The sequence below is a fragment of the Balaenoptera ricei genome, chromosome 1 (assembly GCF_028023285.1).
Source record: "Balaenoptera ricei isolate mBalRic1 chromosome 1, mBalRic1.hap2, whole genome shotgun sequence".
Taxonomy (NCBI): Eukaryota; Metazoa; Chordata; class Mammalia; order Artiodactyla; family Balaenopteridae; genus Balaenoptera; species Balaenoptera ricei.
Genome location: NC_082639.1, coordinates 130,010,104 through 130,027,741, shown reverse-complemented (window position 1 = coordinate 130,027,741; position 17,638 = coordinate 130,010,104). Strand labels below are relative to the sequence as shown.

At 46.6% G+C, this 17,638-nt stretch overlaps 1 protein-coding gene across 1 annotated transcript in view; it reads right to left on the bottom strand.

The window, feature by feature from the left end:
- Positions 1-8,382: 8,382 nt before the first annotated feature.
- The window catches only part of RCSD1 (RCSD domain containing 1), a 56,510-nt gene continuing 47,254 nt past the window's right edge, over positions 8,383-17,638 (bottom strand). Inside the window, exons 6-7 of the mRNA XM_059935618.1 lie at positions 15,478-16,116; positions 8,383-10,048 (exon numbers count right to left, since the gene is read on the bottom strand). Of these exons, the coding sequence (XP_059791601.1) occupies positions 10,016-10,048; positions 15,478-16,116 (672 nt within the window). The 3' untranslated portion in view covers positions 8,383-10,015. The remainder of the gene's footprint in view (positions 10,049-15,477; positions 16,117-17,638) is intronic.

Here is a 17,638-nt window from a genome sequence, read left to right as displayed (position 1 = left end):
GCTCTCGGCAAAACCGTTCCCAGCGCCTCTCTTCAGCCTTGCCTCGCCGCTGGCCGCACCGCCTGACCGACCCCAGCCGGCGGCGACCCTTCTCTTACTCCCCAGGTCTCCGGCCGAAACCCTCCTCGCCACCCGAAGGAGCACCAGGAAGGGACGTGCACTTTGCCCAGCGGGGCCGGTGGTATCACCCAGCGCCCGGGCTCTGCGCCTCGGCCTGCGGCCGTCCGCACTCGATCCGGGAAGCCGCCTCCCCCGAGCCAGGATGGCCCCTGCAGCGCGGTGGCGGCCGGGCGCTGGAAGCCCGGGCTAAGAGGGCGCGGGCAGGGCCCCTCGGACACACTGGACGCCGCCGGGTGCCCGCCGCCCAGTGTCTCCACGCCGCCAGTTTCGCTCCTTGCGGGGAGCTCCCGCCGCTCTCCACTCAGACCATCCTCAGAGCACTTGGCTGTGTGCCGCGTGCCCCGTCCCCGTCCCCATCCCAGTCCCCTGTGCTGCAGCGGGATGACGCTCGCGGGTGCGCGGGGCGGGAAATAGCGCGGAGGAGCGGGCGAGACTTGGCAAGGGATGTACCTTATCCCTGGGAGGGAGTGATGGGGCGAAGAACTGGCAAAGGAGAGAGTATTAACAGCTAACTTTTTTCGAACGTTCATTTTGAGATCCTGCACTCTTTTAGGCGTTTTACATACTGAACTCACTGCATATTTGTAACAATTTTCCCTTAGTTACTACTGTTATCCTCATTTTGCAGTGAGGTAATTCAGGCCACACGGCGGCGAGGAAGTGCAGGCGCAGGCACAGGAACTACCGAGGTCTTGGAAGGTGGGGTTAATAGCGAGGGCCGTGAAAGGAGCTGGGGAGGGAGGGGGCAGAGTTGGGTGCCTTGGTAGCTTGGAGGAGTGGACAAGGCTGTAGTAGTGGGCAGGACCTTCGCTCTGGCGCCACCCCACCTCCATCCCCTACTGTAATAGGGAAGAACAAATCTGACTCCATACCGGGTCTGTTTCTTTTACTTTAACCTTTGTATTCTATTGCTTTTGTTACAAGTTAATTACTAAAGGGCTGGTGCCTGTAGTACACATGATGGCCCATCTCTGGGAACCCTGCCTCCCATGCCTGAAAGTTAAGCTAAAACACATTTGTTTAAGCTCACAGGAAACATCCTGACCAGGCCCACCTGTGAATGGCTGCAGGAAAGAAGAAAGGAACACATCTGTTCCAGAGTCTGGCCAGAACCAGGAAATGTTTGAAATAACTTCTCTCTCTCTTTTTTTTTAAACTTTACCTCTTACATGTTCTGGAATAATGTTATAAGTCATAATTCTAGTTATTACTTTAAAATGTACATCTCAGAAATAACTAAATTTCCTTGTCAATTGCATTATTATGAACTTTCATCAAATCTTTAACCATGGCCATTTTTAAGTCTTTTGTCATTTACAGACAGTTCTGGGTGTACTCTGAAGTTTTTGCAAATATGTTCCTATAAAAGTGTTTCATCTTCAAGGAATTCATGGAAAAGACTCTGACAAGTGCAGGTTTCTGGTAACTGACTATACTGCTGAACTGAATGAATAGGCATTTTCAGAACTCTAATGGAAAACTGATGAATTCATAAAAGTGCTAACAAAAGATCAAGATAAAAAAAATTAATTACATGGGACTGAGTGAACTGATGAGGATGATTATAATTTTTGTGACTTCCTGTTTGAATAATAATAAAAAAAAATCCCACAAGGACTCAGAGGCAAAAAATATACAAATCAATTTTCACTGCAAAGTAAAGGAGCTGTTACAGTGGAGGATTACTGGACTGAATGTCAGTATTATGACATAGTATGAGTGTGTTTCATAATTGCAATCATTGTTTTTGTTGTGGTCATCCATTTAAAAAAAAAAACAAACAAAACTTTACCTCCTCACTTCCCCCTCTTTGTTTTATAAAAGAAACAATCATCCAAACCTGGGCAAGATGATTCTTTGGGACACTATTCCACCATCTTTTCAGTCTGCTGGGTTTCCAAATAAAGTTGCTATTCCCTGCCCCAGCAACTCTTCTCTTGATTTGTTGCCCTGTGGAGGAGTGACCAGTACCAGCTTGGATTCCTTAACACGACCCCCGCCCCTTCTGCCGCATAGTTTGAGCCTATCCTAAGGCCCTTAACCCAGGTGGACCAGGAGTGCAGGGTCTTAAGCTAGCCTTGCCTGCTTTTGGCCTGCACTCCCCTCTCCCTCCCCAACACCCTTGAGTTGGTGGTTGGGTGGCAGAGGCTTCTCATTTCTGAAGCCCTCTTCCATCCTTAAGCTACCTTGAATTTGGGGGTCACTGGAATACTTTCCTTCGAACCCTGGTCAGACTGTTCTCTGAGGGTCCAGGTGGTGTTTCTGCCCTCTCACCCTTTGACTGAAAGCTCTCCATTTGCACCAGCTTCTCTGCTCATCCCCTGATCCCTTCCTTCCTCCTGATGCCAGTGGGCTCTGGGGGTGCCACTGAATATAGAAGGTCAGGACCAGAGCTCACACCCTTGGGGAGTGTGACAGGGGAAATACAAGTGAAAACACTTCAAAACAAAGAGTTAAAGCTGGAAAACCTTTCTATAACCCATTCTGGCCATGTAGAGAGATCCCAGAGCCGTGCTCCTCCCTGGAGTAGAAGGACATGTGTAGGGTGGGCTGCTCTAAGCCTTCCATTTGCTCTGATAGTATGTAAATTTTTTAAAAAATTAAATTTATTTATTTGGCTGCTTTGGGTCTTCGTTGCTGTGCGCGTTGTGGTGTGTGGGCTTCTCACTGTGGTGGCTTCTCTGTTGCGGAGCACAGGCTCAAGGCATGTGGGCTGCAATAGTTGTGGCTCACAGGCTTAAGTTGCTCCGCAACCGAGGCTCCAACCCGTGTCCCCCGAATCAGCAGGTGGATTCTTAACCGCTGCACCACCAGGGAAGTCTCAGTATGTAAACATTTTATTGACACCCTCTTCCTGTCTGAGATCACTTTTCTTCCTCCTACTGAGCTAAGGTTTGAGAGCCCCATGTTGCTTTTAATCCACTCTTTTGTAGTTTGAGAATGGGCTCAGGAGGGTGAGGAAGGAGGAGTTCTCCTCAGGGGGAGTCCTGAGCAATCTAGGTTTTGCCCTCCCCTTTCAAACTGTGCCTTTTCGAGGGCTCCCTCTGCCCTGCCTGAGCTGTATCTCACTCACTCACCAAGGTGCCATGAAAGATGGCAAGACTGGAGACCTTTCCTACCTTTGCCAGTGTCCACTCTCAAGGTTTCTGTTGTTATTGTTTTCCATTTTCCCCATGCCTGTTTTCCCATCCCTTTTAGTTGTTTGTAATAATTTTATACTATTCCATCAAGACAATATAGCATAATTTTCTTTTTTCTGTCTTTTCTTTTCTCTTTTTTTTTTTTGGCTGCACCACATGTCTTGCAGGATCTTAGTTCCCCCCAGACCAGGGATCGAAACCAGTGCCCCCTGCAGTGGAAACACAGAGTCCTAACCACTGGACAGCCAGGGAATTCCCATAGCATAATTTTCTTAATAATTCTTCTACTATATAATAAATAATTGGTGTCCAACATTTCACTGATATAAATATTGTTTGGCCCATTTGTGTATATACTTTCCCCACGTATTACATGATTTCCTTAGGATTTACTCCCAGAGCTGGGATAACCGCTTTTGTGGCTCTCCATGTAATTCCATGCCAATGAGCTGGGCTTAGCTGGTTAGCAAGTAAGATGAAAACTGATGTGGAAGAAGAGGACCAGTGGCTCCAGAGAATTTTAAAAGCCATGATTCAATCTTTTAATTTGATTTAAGGGATTTGGTGGCATTAAAGCCTTTGAGAATGGTGGTATGTTAAAAGTACTATTGAACATAACAATTTTGACTTGGGTTCAGATGCATGTGAGGGCGAAGATGAAATGAGAAAAAGAAGAGGTCCATTAGGAGATGATTAGAATAACTCTAGGATGATGTTATGGTTGATGCCTTGAAATTGTGAATGGCTTTTAAAAACACTTATGGTGAGGGATTTGTGACTATTTTGTCACTAATGTTTGCTCGCCACTGAATTCTGACACAGTTTGGGCTTAAGTGGTACAGACTTGGCTCTGACTTGGAATGATCAGCCCTTGGAAGTGAGAATACAATTTAATTGCGTGGGTCTGCCATTCAAAGGAAACTTCTGGCTAACTTGGCCCACAGGACTGGCCTCAGGACTGTGTGCTGCGTCTTACTTGCTGCCCGTGCAGTTAAGCACTAAATGACCCGCAGGCCACCGCCGTTGTCATGCTGGTAGGTTTGCTTTGTTCACTGCAAGCCATGTCCTGACCCACACAGAAAGTGGGATCAGATTGAACATTTGTGCCTTTTCCAGACTCCAGTCCAATAGCCTATAATAGCTTCAGCTAGTTTTTACTGCAAACATTTCTTTGTGGTTTTCCTCCAGTGATCCTTTCTCAGAAGCTTATCTCATGCCTCCCTCTGGATTTTGCAATCCCTAAATAATTAGGAATGATATTTTGGAGTTGCCTCAGCCCTTTCATTTTTCATTCAAATGTTTTCACTTGTTTTAAGTTTTGAGAGTGCATGAGGTCATGAACGTGATAGGAATCTAAGATCTAGACTGTGAAAACAACTGCTTTCCACAACACCTTCGTTTCCACCAGGGGATATTATTACCCCTCTTTTATACAGATTTGGTCTTACTCTGGATGTTATTGGTTGAATAGAAGAAGACAAAAGTGTACAGTTTTCATGATCAAAATTGTGATTGTTTCGGAAGACATGCTCACGATGGTATGTTACAGAAGAGAAAAATACACAGTTACATACAGTGAGATCCCAGTTTTGGAACAACAACGAATTAAAAACAAAACATGTAATACATGCATTAAAAAAACTAGAGGAAAATCCATAAAATATTAACACTAGTTATCTCTTAGTAGTGGGGTTACGAATAATTTTTATTGACTTAAAATATTTTTTCTCCACACATGTTTAAAAATAAATGTGTATTGCTTTTATAATGAGAAAAAATAAAGGTAATGAATATTTTTAAATCACAGAGAAAACAGCGTTCCTAAAACTATGTGTTTCCTTTTGCTTGGTAGAATGAAAAGAGGCACAGAATTAGAGGCGATGCAAAGCAGGCCCTTTTGCCCTTTCCCATCCCGGCTGCTTGCAGAGCTCGTCAGGAAGGCTGCTACTGTTGCGCCTGAGGGGCCAGGTTCCGCCGTGACGGTGAGTGCCTGGCACCACCCAGCACCCAGAGGTCCCTTAGACAATCCAACAGTAGCGACTAGTGTTTGAGGTCCTATTATTTTCTTGGAGCAGAAGGAATATCTGCCCCTTGGTAATACCATCCTTTGAGTACCAACCATATAATCATTCTAGAATCTTGCTTCTGAATTTTGACTGAAGTGCAATTCAGTCCACTCATGATTTAAAACAGAAGCAGTTGATAAATGTAATAACTGGCATTACAGGTTTGCCTAAGTCATTTTTTTCACATTTTCATTTAAAACTACACCATCAAGGGTCAGGGTCATTACTGACAGGAGTGCCCAGCGAGGAATCCTAGACTGTTTCGACCTCTTCCTTCTACATCCTGTTTCCTTCATAGCATCTCCCTGGCTGTGCCTAGGCGTTGCAGGTCCCGTGGAGAGCCCAGAACTTTCCAGGAGGAGGAGGAGGAGAAATCTCTTTGTTCCAGTTTTGGAAGTGGGTGGCTTCCTTTGTGCTGTGAGGCATTGAACACATTCACCTCCTTTTCCTCTGCAAAGGATCAAAGAACCACAGTTTCCTGCCCCAGTTGACCACAGTGGGGCCTCTCCCACAGCTCTCCTCGAATCTGAGGGCAGAACTGGAGTAATGGTTTTCTCAGCCTCCATAGCCACTCTGGTCAGGACATCACTGGGCTAAATGGGAGCCTGACTTACCCTAAGCAAGACTGGGAAGTCAGGAAAGTGTGTCAACTGCCCCTAGAGTTTCGTGTACTTTGCTCTTCTTTTTCAACCCCTTCTGGGAAGGCTTTCTAGAACCAACTCAACTCAAGATGTGATGACAGGACTTCCCTGGTGGCGCAGTGATTAAGAATTCGCTTGCCAATGCAGGGGACACGGGTTTGAGCCCTGGTCCGGGAAGATCCCACATGCTGTGGAGCAACTAAGCCCCCGTGCGCCACAACTATCGAGCCTGCGTGTCACAACTATTGAAGTCCGTGCACCTAGAGACAGTGCTCCGCACCAAGAGAAGCCACCGCAATGAGAAGCCTGCGCACCGCAACAGAGTAGCCCCCGCTCACCGCAACTAGAGAAAGCCCACGTGCAGCAACGAACACACAAAGCAGCCAAGAATAAAGACCTCCTTTTAAGTACCTCCCCTTAAGAAGAAGCCCATCATTCCTCTAACTTACCTCAAGAAGACAACAGACCATGGGGAAAAAAAAAAGATGTGATGACAAAGGAGGCCTAAAATATTACCTCTCTCAGGATACACGTTTTGACTGGGAAGAAGACTAGAGCCAGTGGAATCAGTTGCTAACATTTCAGGCATCTGGCATCAGTGAGGGAGTCTTTGGGCAGCGATAAATGTTGAAACTAATCCTATTCCAGCTCTGAAATCAGTTTAATCATTCATTACTTACCGAATGTTTATTGAGCACCGATAATACATGAGGCACTGGCACAATGAACTACACAGACAGACTTGACCCTCATGGAGCTCCAGGCTGGCTCTGGACACAGTGATACATTATTACATTTAAAATGAGACTGATTTTCTTTGGTGGCTTATGAAAACAAATTCCGTTTTATCTGAGTAGCCCTCGAATTTTGCTCAGAGCTCTATTGTTGTTGTTGTTTTTCCCACCCAGCATCATATCTTTTAGAAACAGCAGTTTGATTTTACCTTGAGGCGCCCTGTTGCCCCATTCACAGTCCTTGCAGATGAGATAGAATTAACTCACCTAGCCCCTAACTGCAGGAGAGTGACGGAGGGCCGGCCAATCTGATCTCTGCATCTCCTTGGTCATAATGATTGGCTCAGCTATAGATATATGATCCCCACCAAGCCTATAGAAAACCTTTGCAGGATTTTTTCCCACAGTTACTGGGAAAAAATAAGCTCTTTCCATTGGGTTTGTGCCTGAGAATATGGCCAACACAGAGGAAAGCAGAGACCAATAACAGAGAAAGATTTCTGACATTGCTTAAGTGATTGTATTCAGGTCTGTCCATGGATTGTCAAAACATATTACTCAGTGTATAGAAGGAGGGAGGGACAGACAGACAGAGAAAGAGAGAGAGAGGGAGATTCATAGATATAGCTGTTTTGCATCAGCCTGTTTGAGTTGGGTTCCTTTCATTAGCAACTGAAGGTCCTCATTCATTCAACTGTATTAAAGTTTTACATTCCCAAGAGTACCGAATCAAAAGATGATGATGAGCTGGTTGTCTGTCCACTCCTTTATTCCCTTATCTGACATTTTATGGAGTGACTAGTCAGCTGGGTCACAGGCCAAAATTGGTCTGGCAAACAGGGTCCTGTTGAGGGTGACCTCAGTGAGGAGAGTGGAATTCTGAGGCCCCTGGGCTCCTCATGGCCATATCTGGTTACCCAGTTTCACATGCAGCCCCCTTTTCAATATTGGCATATTTCTTCAAAGCATTCAAGTTTTCTTCTTGCTCCCTCTCTGGAGAAAGGAAGGACACAGTTTAATATTCAAGCTAGATTACAAAGGTAGTGGAAGAATGATTCTGATTCTTCTCTTCAGCCTTGTAGCTGTGAAGAATCAGTGTTTTCCTTCAAGCCTATTAAGGAATCCTGACGAAAGTCTTCCTGGCCTGGTGATGACTCTGTGCCACCTAAGACACACATGGATTTCTTTAATCCCCAGTGTGAAATCCCAGTCTCAACCATGGCGTTGCAACGCTGAATCATGGTCACTTCGAGAAAGGAGAGCATTAAACAGCCAGCTTGCAGCGCCCACAGGGAACGGGTCCTGCCTTCGCTTCATGAATTCCCCACCAAGAACCCCATCACTAATAACAATGCCTGTGGTGGGGCCTTTGTGTTCTCACAAAATAGATCAAATAATGTAACTAATAGGGAACTGGGGAGATTTTTGGACACTGTCACGCATGCTCCTTCAGTGTCACATTCTTATTTTTGATTGCTCCTTCTTCATCTGCTACTGTAAGGTATGGACCCTCCAGAAGAAAAATAGAGTTTTATTTTTACATCTACATCCCATCTGTCCCATTCCTTTTTCTAGTAAGAGAAGTGGCAGATTTCCCCCTTTCATTGCACAGTCATGCTCACATTCTCAAAACTCTTGCCCAGATATGTGCATGAGTATATAAACAACCCAAAGACATACATAAATAAATCCATGTATTGTTTAGGGGGTATACATCTCTGTCAATAGACAGATAGATGATAGATTAGATAGATGATAGATATTATACAGATCTCAAAATAACTGACACACATACCTCCCAAACTCTGCTAAAATACAAAGCTTATTATGGTATCAGTCTTCACTAGATTATAAGGCTTAGAAGCTGCATTTGATTTAAAAATAGTTTTTGAAAAAATATATATCCCCAATATTAACACTATCCTGGAGTTAGAACAACTGTAAATGGGGTGATAAACTGAGGTACCAGCAGTGAGATAAGGCCTTTTAGTCTCGGAAACTACTTTCTGAAGTCAGAGTAGAGTGTGGTCTAAGAGACCTCCAGAAAAAACGACTGCTCCAACTACCAAATCAGCATGTTGAGATACTGAAATACTCAAATCTGAATAAGGGCCAACCCTTAAGATTAAACATTTATTTGGATGAGCATCTTTCAGCAGGAGTGTGGGAAGAGGGGAGAGGATATGTCAAGGAAGGGGTCGTCAGGCCCCCTGTCCCCGGCGAAGCCGCATGCACTCTCCAAACAGACCGATAAAGCAAGAGCTACCCAGGAGGAACAGACAGAAGACCCACCCCACCCCTCCTGAGTCGGGGAGGAGAGCCTGGGTTTCCATTCAAGTCAGGGAAGCCAGGAAGGATGTTCTCATTATGTAGCTTGCACATCACGATGCTCAAACCACTTCCCAGGAGATGTCTAATCCATGCTCGAGGCTCCCCCTCTGGAAGCACAAATTTCATCCTCCCAGGATAAACCAGAGGGCAGGCATTGTCCAGGGGTCACCGCTCTGCTTTCAGGATGAGGAAATGCAGCACAGAGACATCCTGCCTCTCCAAAGGAGTTGCTGCCTGCCTCTGCCTGCTCTCCCCCTGGCAGAAGCAGGTGAGCTGAGCTGGCCGCCTCCCAGTGTATCACCAGCTAGAGAATTACCTGATGGAAAAGCTCCTGTTGCTGGAACAGACACATATTTTTTAATGTTTCAATAATTATCTCTTCTCGTCCAATGTTTTCAAAATTGGTTGGCCAGTCAAATTTGGACCAAGCTGAAAGGTTGTCTCAGGGTCTCCATACAATTTAAGGTCTTCTGTAACTTACAGGATTTATATTTCCAGTGATACTACTTTGTTTCTAGCTACTTGCAATGAGTTTTTACTTACACTTGAGAATCATGAAAACTTAAGAACAATAAAAAGGCTGTCACCTTACACAAACACAAGCCGAATAGGTATATCCCAGTCCAGTTCTGAGGTCAGCTATAGGGTTAGGTGGGTGTGGACAGTATATGGGCCCCATAGTTTGACCAGCATCCCTGGGGAGTTGTCACCACAGTAAATTGTTTTAAATGTTTTTTTTTTAAACCAAGTTCATCAAGTGACACAACTTTGATCAAGTTGATAAAAGTCTGCTGCCCTCAGATCCAATCTCTGTCTATGATGGTGCGGAGGTTGGGAAATTGCACCCTGTGTCCTCAGGCTGACTCCAGACCCTCAGCCCATCCTGCTCCTGCGATGGCTTCCTTTGCTGCCGCTACGATCATTTCTGCTACTTCAAGGACACGGCTCCAGCAGCTTCATCACTAGGCACAGTGAGATCTTCTTCACATTTTAGTGTCCTGGACAGGGGTATTATCCTGTGAGCAGAGGAGGAAGGAAGAAATTAGGAGGAAAGTAGGAAATCTGGACACTCAGCCTGTCTCCTTGGGGATGCTAGGTCGGGTAATAGTAGTAATAGTGATAATAATGCTATGTGCCTGACATAGTTTTTCACGTGCATCAACTCATTTATTCCTTATGAAAGCAATATGAGTTTGGTAGTTCTATTAGCTCTGTTTTATAGGTGGGGTAATTAAGGCACAGAGAGGTCAAGTGACTTCCCCTAGGTCACACAGCTAGTAAGTGGTGGAGTCAGGATTTAAACCCCGGGACCGGAGCTTGAGCCCTCAACGAGGACACTGCCTATTCCTTGATGCATGGCTTCCCATGTCCTCCTTGCCCTAGCTTCTTACTTCCTCACTCATTCCCATTAATTTCATCATCCTGAAACACTGCTCAAGAATCAAAGAGAAAGAAGAAAAGTACCTCATGAGCAGAAGTGCATACAGCTAACAACGGAATTTCAGGTTTCGGTTGAATGTAAGTGGAGAAACAAAGCGAGCAGCAGTTTGGTTTTGGAGATACGGAGCGTGAGGGACTGGTGGGCCTGTGGATGTGCGGTTGGGGCCGTGGTGAGAGCCCGGCTGGTGCTAAGCAGTCAGGAGGGGCCGGCAGGTAATGGTGAGGACCAGGTGTAGGAGTCACTGACAAAAGGAGATGAAGCCTGGGAGTGGGGGCCAAGGTCAAGGTGTGGTGACGCCCCCCTAAGAGGCAGAGGGGGGGCCAGGGCAGCCCAGCCAAACAGCGGTTAAAGGAAGGAGGTGGTTTTTAGGGCAGGTTGCCGGCATCAGCTGTTTCAGAGCGGTGAGGATGACAAGAACGGAGACATGACTGGTCTTTGGTGGCCGGGAGGGCATGTGTGGGCTTCAAAAGTCATTGATAAGAGCGAGATCACAAGGGGAGAAAGAGAGAACTGGGGGTGGAGTTGGGGGTAGAGAGCAGAGTCGAGACATTTTTCTTTAGGATTAGAGAGATCCAAACATGTTTGTAGGCAGAAAGGGGCGAACTAGTGAGGAGCTGGAAATACAGAAGAGTAACTGAATGGGAAAATCTTAGTCTAACCCTTCACTTAAAATGCACACACATGCTCCACAAATATCTTGTAGAAAAGTCCAGAAAATGGTAGACACAGCAGACAAGGGGGTTTGTCTTATCAAAGAGAAGGGGCCTCTCTTCAGATGTGCAGGAAGAAGAGACTCTTGGAGCGTATGAGCAAGTGGCAAACAGCCTGGTCTTCCCTTTAGGTAAACAGGAAGGAGGTGAGGTCATTTGCAGAGCAGGAGAGGAAGAGGTAGGGAGTGAGCTGGAAGAACGCAGATGAAAACAGGATGATAGAGAAGCAGTGAGAGGGTGTCCAGGCGGCACTGAGGTTGGATACGGTTCAGCTGGGTTGGTAAGACTTTATAAGAGATCCAGGCAGCATGGTTTCATGAATTCCACCAATGACACTCACAAGTCTTGGCAGAGAAGGTGGGTGTGAGAGTGACTTAGCTTTGGGGATTAATACAGAAAGATAGAGCAGGTCGATGGTGAGAGGGAGATTAAGGTGCAGAAGGACAGCTCATAAGTGACTGGCCACGGAGGGAGCCTGGGGGGCAGGGACATAGGATCTCAGTGGAGGGTAGTTCAGAGGCTAAGGGAGGGACTGAGGTAGAAACGCAAGTGGAGGAAGGCGGCAAAACTCTGACAACCTTAGTCCAACCCCCTGGTTTTGCAGAGGAAGAAACCCAGGCTCCAAGAAGGGACAGGAGTTGTCCAAGGTCACAGAGCTCGATGTTGACACGAAGGACACCAGCGCTACTCATCAGAATAAACTGCTTCACAAAGCACCTCTGCACATCTGCATAATTTATTTAATCTGGGAGGGGCACTGCTTCCAATCCTCTTTTGGTTTTTTCAAGCCTGGTCAAAGTTAGAACCAAAATGCCTCGGGCAGTGGTGCCAAAGGGTTCCCCAGTGAGGACAACTGTGAAGTGGGCCCCTTGCGTCACGGGCTTCCCCAGCACACCATGCCTGTCCCAGGTCTTTCCTGGATCTCACAGAGGCAGCACACACCACTAAAGAGATGGCTTCCGGCCCCCCCGATTTAATCCCCATCTTGGTCTTTGATTGGTAGAAGTAGATTGATCAGATAAACTACAACAAGAGGAATATGCTCAATGTCAGACTGTCAAGAGGAAGGGATAAATATATTTAGCAATTAAAAAAATACATCTTCGTCCAAAATAACTGCAGCTCAGTCCATCAAACCCAAATAGGACTGAAAATATGAACACTGAGTTGTATATGGTGATTATGCCTACTAAGGAGAGAGGCGCAAAGAGGGAGATGAGGGTAGAGATTCAAAATTCATTCTCATATATCACTTATATGCGGAATCTAAAATATGACACAAATGAACATATCTATGAAACAGAAACAAACTCACAGACCTAGAGAACAGACTTGTGGTTGCCAAGGGGAAGGGGGGTTGGGGGAGGGAAGGATTGGGAGTTTGGGATTAGTAGACGCAAACTATTATATATAGGACGGATAAACAACAAGGTCCTATTGTATAGCATAGGGAACTATACTCAATATCCTGTGATAAACCAAAATGGAAAAGAATATGACAAAGAATATATATATGTATAACTGAGTCACTTTGCTGTACAGCAGAAATTAACACATTGTAACAACTATACTTCAATAAAATTTTTCATTCTCCATACTTCTATGTGGCTAGAATCTTTAAAAGATTGTATTCAATGCACTATGGAATAAAAATTATCCTAGACAATTTTACCAGTAATTTTAGATATAGATCAGTTGGAAAATGACTCTAACATGTTACTACTTAAGTCATTAATTTATGAATTGATGTTAACTAGGTAAAATAGGAGAAAGTCTATGCTATGTCTGCCTGCTTCCATTTTAAAACCACAACAGGAATCTAGAGACCAGACCTTTTGTTCACCTTATCAAACTTTGCCAATTCCTCATGAAAAGTAAATAAACTGAAAAGCCCCAGTGAGTAGCAAATTATTATTAGTATGATTCAAGGGACAAACGGAAAGTTTGGAGGTACAATTTCTGGAAAAGACATATTTTCAACCAAGTCTTTTTGCTGTTTATTTGGCACCTCAAACACATACCCATCTTTATCCTTGTATATTAAAGAATTTAATATATTAAATCCTCAAGAATTTTTTCAAGAATTTTATAATATTCTTTAATTAAAATCTCCTTGGGAGTGGATGTGTGTTCATGTTTGTTGCAAACACACACACACACACTACAGCTAGTACAGTGTTCTGCACATAGTGAGGATCTGACATGTGCAATTAAATGAGAAATTATATGCTGTTAAGCTCTTGAAAAGAGGTAGCACCTTGCATTTAAGTAATGAAACAAAAAATGAAAATGGTGTCTTGAAAATTTAAAAATCCAAAATTTTAAAAGTTTTTTTTAATTTTTATACTTTTTTGGCCATGCTGCGCGGCTGTGTGATCTTAGTTCCCCGACCAGGGATGGGACCCGGGCCCACAGCGATGAAAGCTCCGAGTCCTAACCACTGGACCACCAGGGAACTCCCCCAATTTTTTAAAGTATTACTATATGAAAGAAAGCTTAATGAACATTCGAAAGCAACACATTTAGAACCTGAACACTATCAATTTGGAGTATAAAAATACAACCACAAAGAAGAAAGGCTGGAAGGATGTACACATGCCAGCCCTATGTGATTTGGGCACGGTCCTAAACAACAGCTCTCAGATGGCATTTTGGAAAGCTACAGGTTCTGAGTCTGTTCAACCAATTTTGTGCTTATAAATTACTTCACCAAGTCACTTCAAGGATCTAGATATTAACCACTGTAAAAAAACAAAACCAAACCAAAAAACGTCGCCACAGTTGGGGCACAGTATGGGCGAGAGTCAGGGAGAGCTGGGCAGGGGCCCCCCAGGCAGGGCCTCACAGAGGCTTTGGAATCTGTGTTTTGAGTGCTCTGGGACAAGGGGGAGCAGAGGTGCCATGGGTTGTGTCCTCCTCCAAAGATATGTCCAATCCTAACTCCCAGTACCAGTGGATGTGACCTTATTTGGAAAGAGCATCATTGTAGATGTAATTAAGGATCTTAAGATGAGATCATTCTGGACTTAGGGTGGGTCCACATCCAATGACGGGTGTCCTTATAAGAGAAAGGAGAGGGAGATTTGAGACACACAGACACAGGGAAAGACCATGTGAAGATAGAGGCAAAGGTTGGAGTGATGAGTCTACAAACCAGGGAACACCGAGGATTGCCGACAACCACCAGAAGCTGGAAGAAACAAGAGAGGATTCCCAGGGTCGCCAGTAGCCACCAGAAGTTAGGGGACAGGCTGGAAGAGACTCTTCCTCAGAGCTTCCAGAGGGAGCCAATCCTGCCAACACCTTGATTTTGGAGTTCTGGCCTCCAGAACTGTGTGACAATGCATTTCTATTGTTTTCAAGCTGCCAATTTGTGGTAATTTGTTATGGCAGCCCTAAGAAACTAACACAGGACGTAAGTAATTTTAGCAATGAGTAAACACACACACACACACACACCCCTCTGGTTGCTGTACAGAGAATGGACTAAGTAGGCAGAGAAAGTGGAAGCAGGAAGTGACATAAGAGGCTAATGTCCTCAGAAGCTGACGGTGGCTTGTGTTAATGAATGAATGAACTAACATAAAGGGAAGGGGGAAACACTGGAGGGTGACGTTGTTGATAAGATTGTTAGGGGTGGCAGTAGGGGGCGGGACACAGAGCTTTTCTTGTGGAAACCAGCAAGGCTGGTCGTGCTCCTGAGGGCACAAGTAGGTGAGCGCAAGGTGGGCTTCCTGGGAGTGGTGGGAGGAGCCACATGACTAAGTGTGGGCCCAGCAGGAGGGCAGGGACTGAGGCAACCCCTCCTCATGCGCGCTAGGTGTCTAACACCTGTGCGTGGATGGATGGAACATAAAGCCTCCTTTAAAGCTTCCCTAGGAGAAGCCCTGCCCATTGCCGTGTTCTGCCTTCTTTACGGCGCCCCAAGGAGCTGCTGGTCTCAGGCACTATCACTGTGAGTTTTGTATGGAAAGGAGCACCCCCTTTTCCTCTCAGAACGCCCCACAGCAGCGAGCCCCGTCCAGGATGCTGCATCAGGAGGCCTTGGTGTGTGGGCCTCAGTCACATCCAGAAGGGCGCCAGAACCCCGAGGCAGCCAGAAGCAGAGAGCATGGGACACGCTTCCCTTTCTGGTCCTGTTGTCCCCTCCCCACCAGTGACAGCCCGTCTCAATCCAGTCCCTGTGTTACTGCACACCCAGCTGATTGGTGATGGATGTAAGGAACAGGGCATGGGACATAGGATGCGCTGGCCCTGCCCTGTCCGGGTCGGGGGGACAAGCCAGGCCACCTACCTCCGTCTTGGGGACCTCACTGCTGGCGTCCGGCTGGGCGTGGCCAGTGCCAGGGTCACAGCCTGGCTCGAGGATGGTCCCCTCATCGTGTTTTTCCTTGCCAGCCCCCTGCTCAGGACTGTGGTCGCCCTCGCTTCCTCCAGGGGGGTTTTGGGGGGTCTCGTCCCCCACAGCTCCCTCCTCCAGCCCCTTTGTATCTCGGCTCCTTTGTCCGGGCTCCGCCTCTTCACCGGCCGCCCTCTCCTTCACCTCCGCAGGCTCTGGCGTCTGCTCCTCAGCCGGTTTCTCCTCCGTGGGGCTCCCACCCCCGTCCTCTGCCTCTGGGCTGGAGGCTCGGGCTGGACGCTGGCTGGCCCCCTCCTCGGAGCTCCCCACGGCCTTTTCGTGCTGCTGGGCTACCCTCAAGGCCCTGCCCTTCTCCTCCTGCTTCTCTGTCCTGCTGGGCGTCCTCCTCAGAGGAGGGGATCCTGGGGTCTTGCTCTTAGCTAGGAACACCTCGTCCCCATTCTCTTCCTTGGCACCATTCTCCTGGGAGGACTCCACGGCCCTGAGCTCCCCCAGGTCCGCACAGTCCTCCGACTGGGACCTTCGGAATCGCCTGGAGGGAGGGCGCCTTTTTATGGAGCCCCTTGTCCGCACCTGCAAGAAAGTGTTAAGGAAAATGATCTACACCTGCGAAAAAGGCCAAAGGGAGGGCGCATGTTCTTTCACTGTCAGTCTCACACGCACAGCTTCCCAAGCCCACCTGAGGATCATTTGATTTTCTAGGAGGATGTACCATTGCTTGCTATTTATTATAGGTTAGAGCCCTGTGGGGTTGCGGTATTCCATGGTAACCTGCAGATTTTTTTCGGTGTGTGTGAAGATGAAAATGCTGTCTATCCAGTAAAAAAGATAACCTAAGATTTTACTGGCCTGGAAAATAACAACCAGTTCAGTGTCTAACTTAGCAATTTTATTCTAACATTTGTCCTTTTTAATTGCCTATAAATAAGCAGTTCTTTGAATGAGCTTTACCATCTTACAGGGTCCCTCCTAAATTAACTAGTTGAACAAAATCTCTCTCTATTTTGTATCAGAGTCATGTTTTAACATTCTGAAGATTCCACTTTGACAAAGGTGAACCCAACAGAAAAGAGGGTTGGGGGTCTGTGGGTGGCTGGTACCGTGACCTCATGGGTGTGGAGCTGGACAGCTGGTGATCAGCTTCCTCCCTTCCCCTCCTGCCCCACGCCCCCCGCAAAGCTGGCTAACCCCGGGAGAGCTGAGCAGCCAGAATCCTTTGCTTTCTCCAGGGAGGTCCAACTCTAGCAGAAGCCACACCTTAGAAACACCCAGCAGAGCTGCCTGAAAACCATTTTCTCTCTGGGAAGTGTGTGAATCTCAGAACCAGGCCTCACCTGGGTCCACTGGACTTTGTCAGAAGTTCAATGGGCGTGTTTATAGTGGGTGTCCTACTTTACTCAAGTGATGTGTCTTTACAAATTTATGTGCAAATTAAATCTTATTTTCTCACTGATTTGCATTTTGGTATTTGTCAATCCTAGCTGTCTCAGAAGTTTGGAATGAATACTTGTTTTTTTAAAATAAATTCATGTTATTATTTTATTTTTATTTATTTATTGTTTCTGGCTGCATTGGGTCTTCGTTGCTGCACGCGGGCTTTTCTCTGGTTGCGGCTAGTCGGGGCTACTCTTCGTTGCGGTTCGCGGGCTTCTCATTCTGGTGGCTTCTCTTGTTGCGGAGCACGGGCTCTAGGCGCACGGGCTTCAGTAGTTGTGGCACGTGGGCTCAGTAGTTGTGGCTCGTGGGCTCAGTAGTTGTGGCTCGTGGGATCTTGAGCGCAGGCTCAGTAGTTGTGGCACACAGGCTTAGTTGTTCTGCGGCATGTGGGATCTTCCCCGACCAGGGATCGAACCTGTGTCCCCTGCACTGGCAGGTAGATTCTCAACCACTGCACCATCAGGGAAGCCCTGAATACTTGGTTTTAAAAGGGCTTCCCAGGAACTTTCCTGAGACCACGGTGAGGCTAGCCCTGCAGGCTATCAAGGCCCCAGCCCTCATGGCCAGCAGGGTTCAGAAATAATCCTGCCTGCTCCCTTACTGCTGTCACAGACTAAAGCCCCCAGTACTATGACCAGGTGGCAGAGCCTCCCTCCCT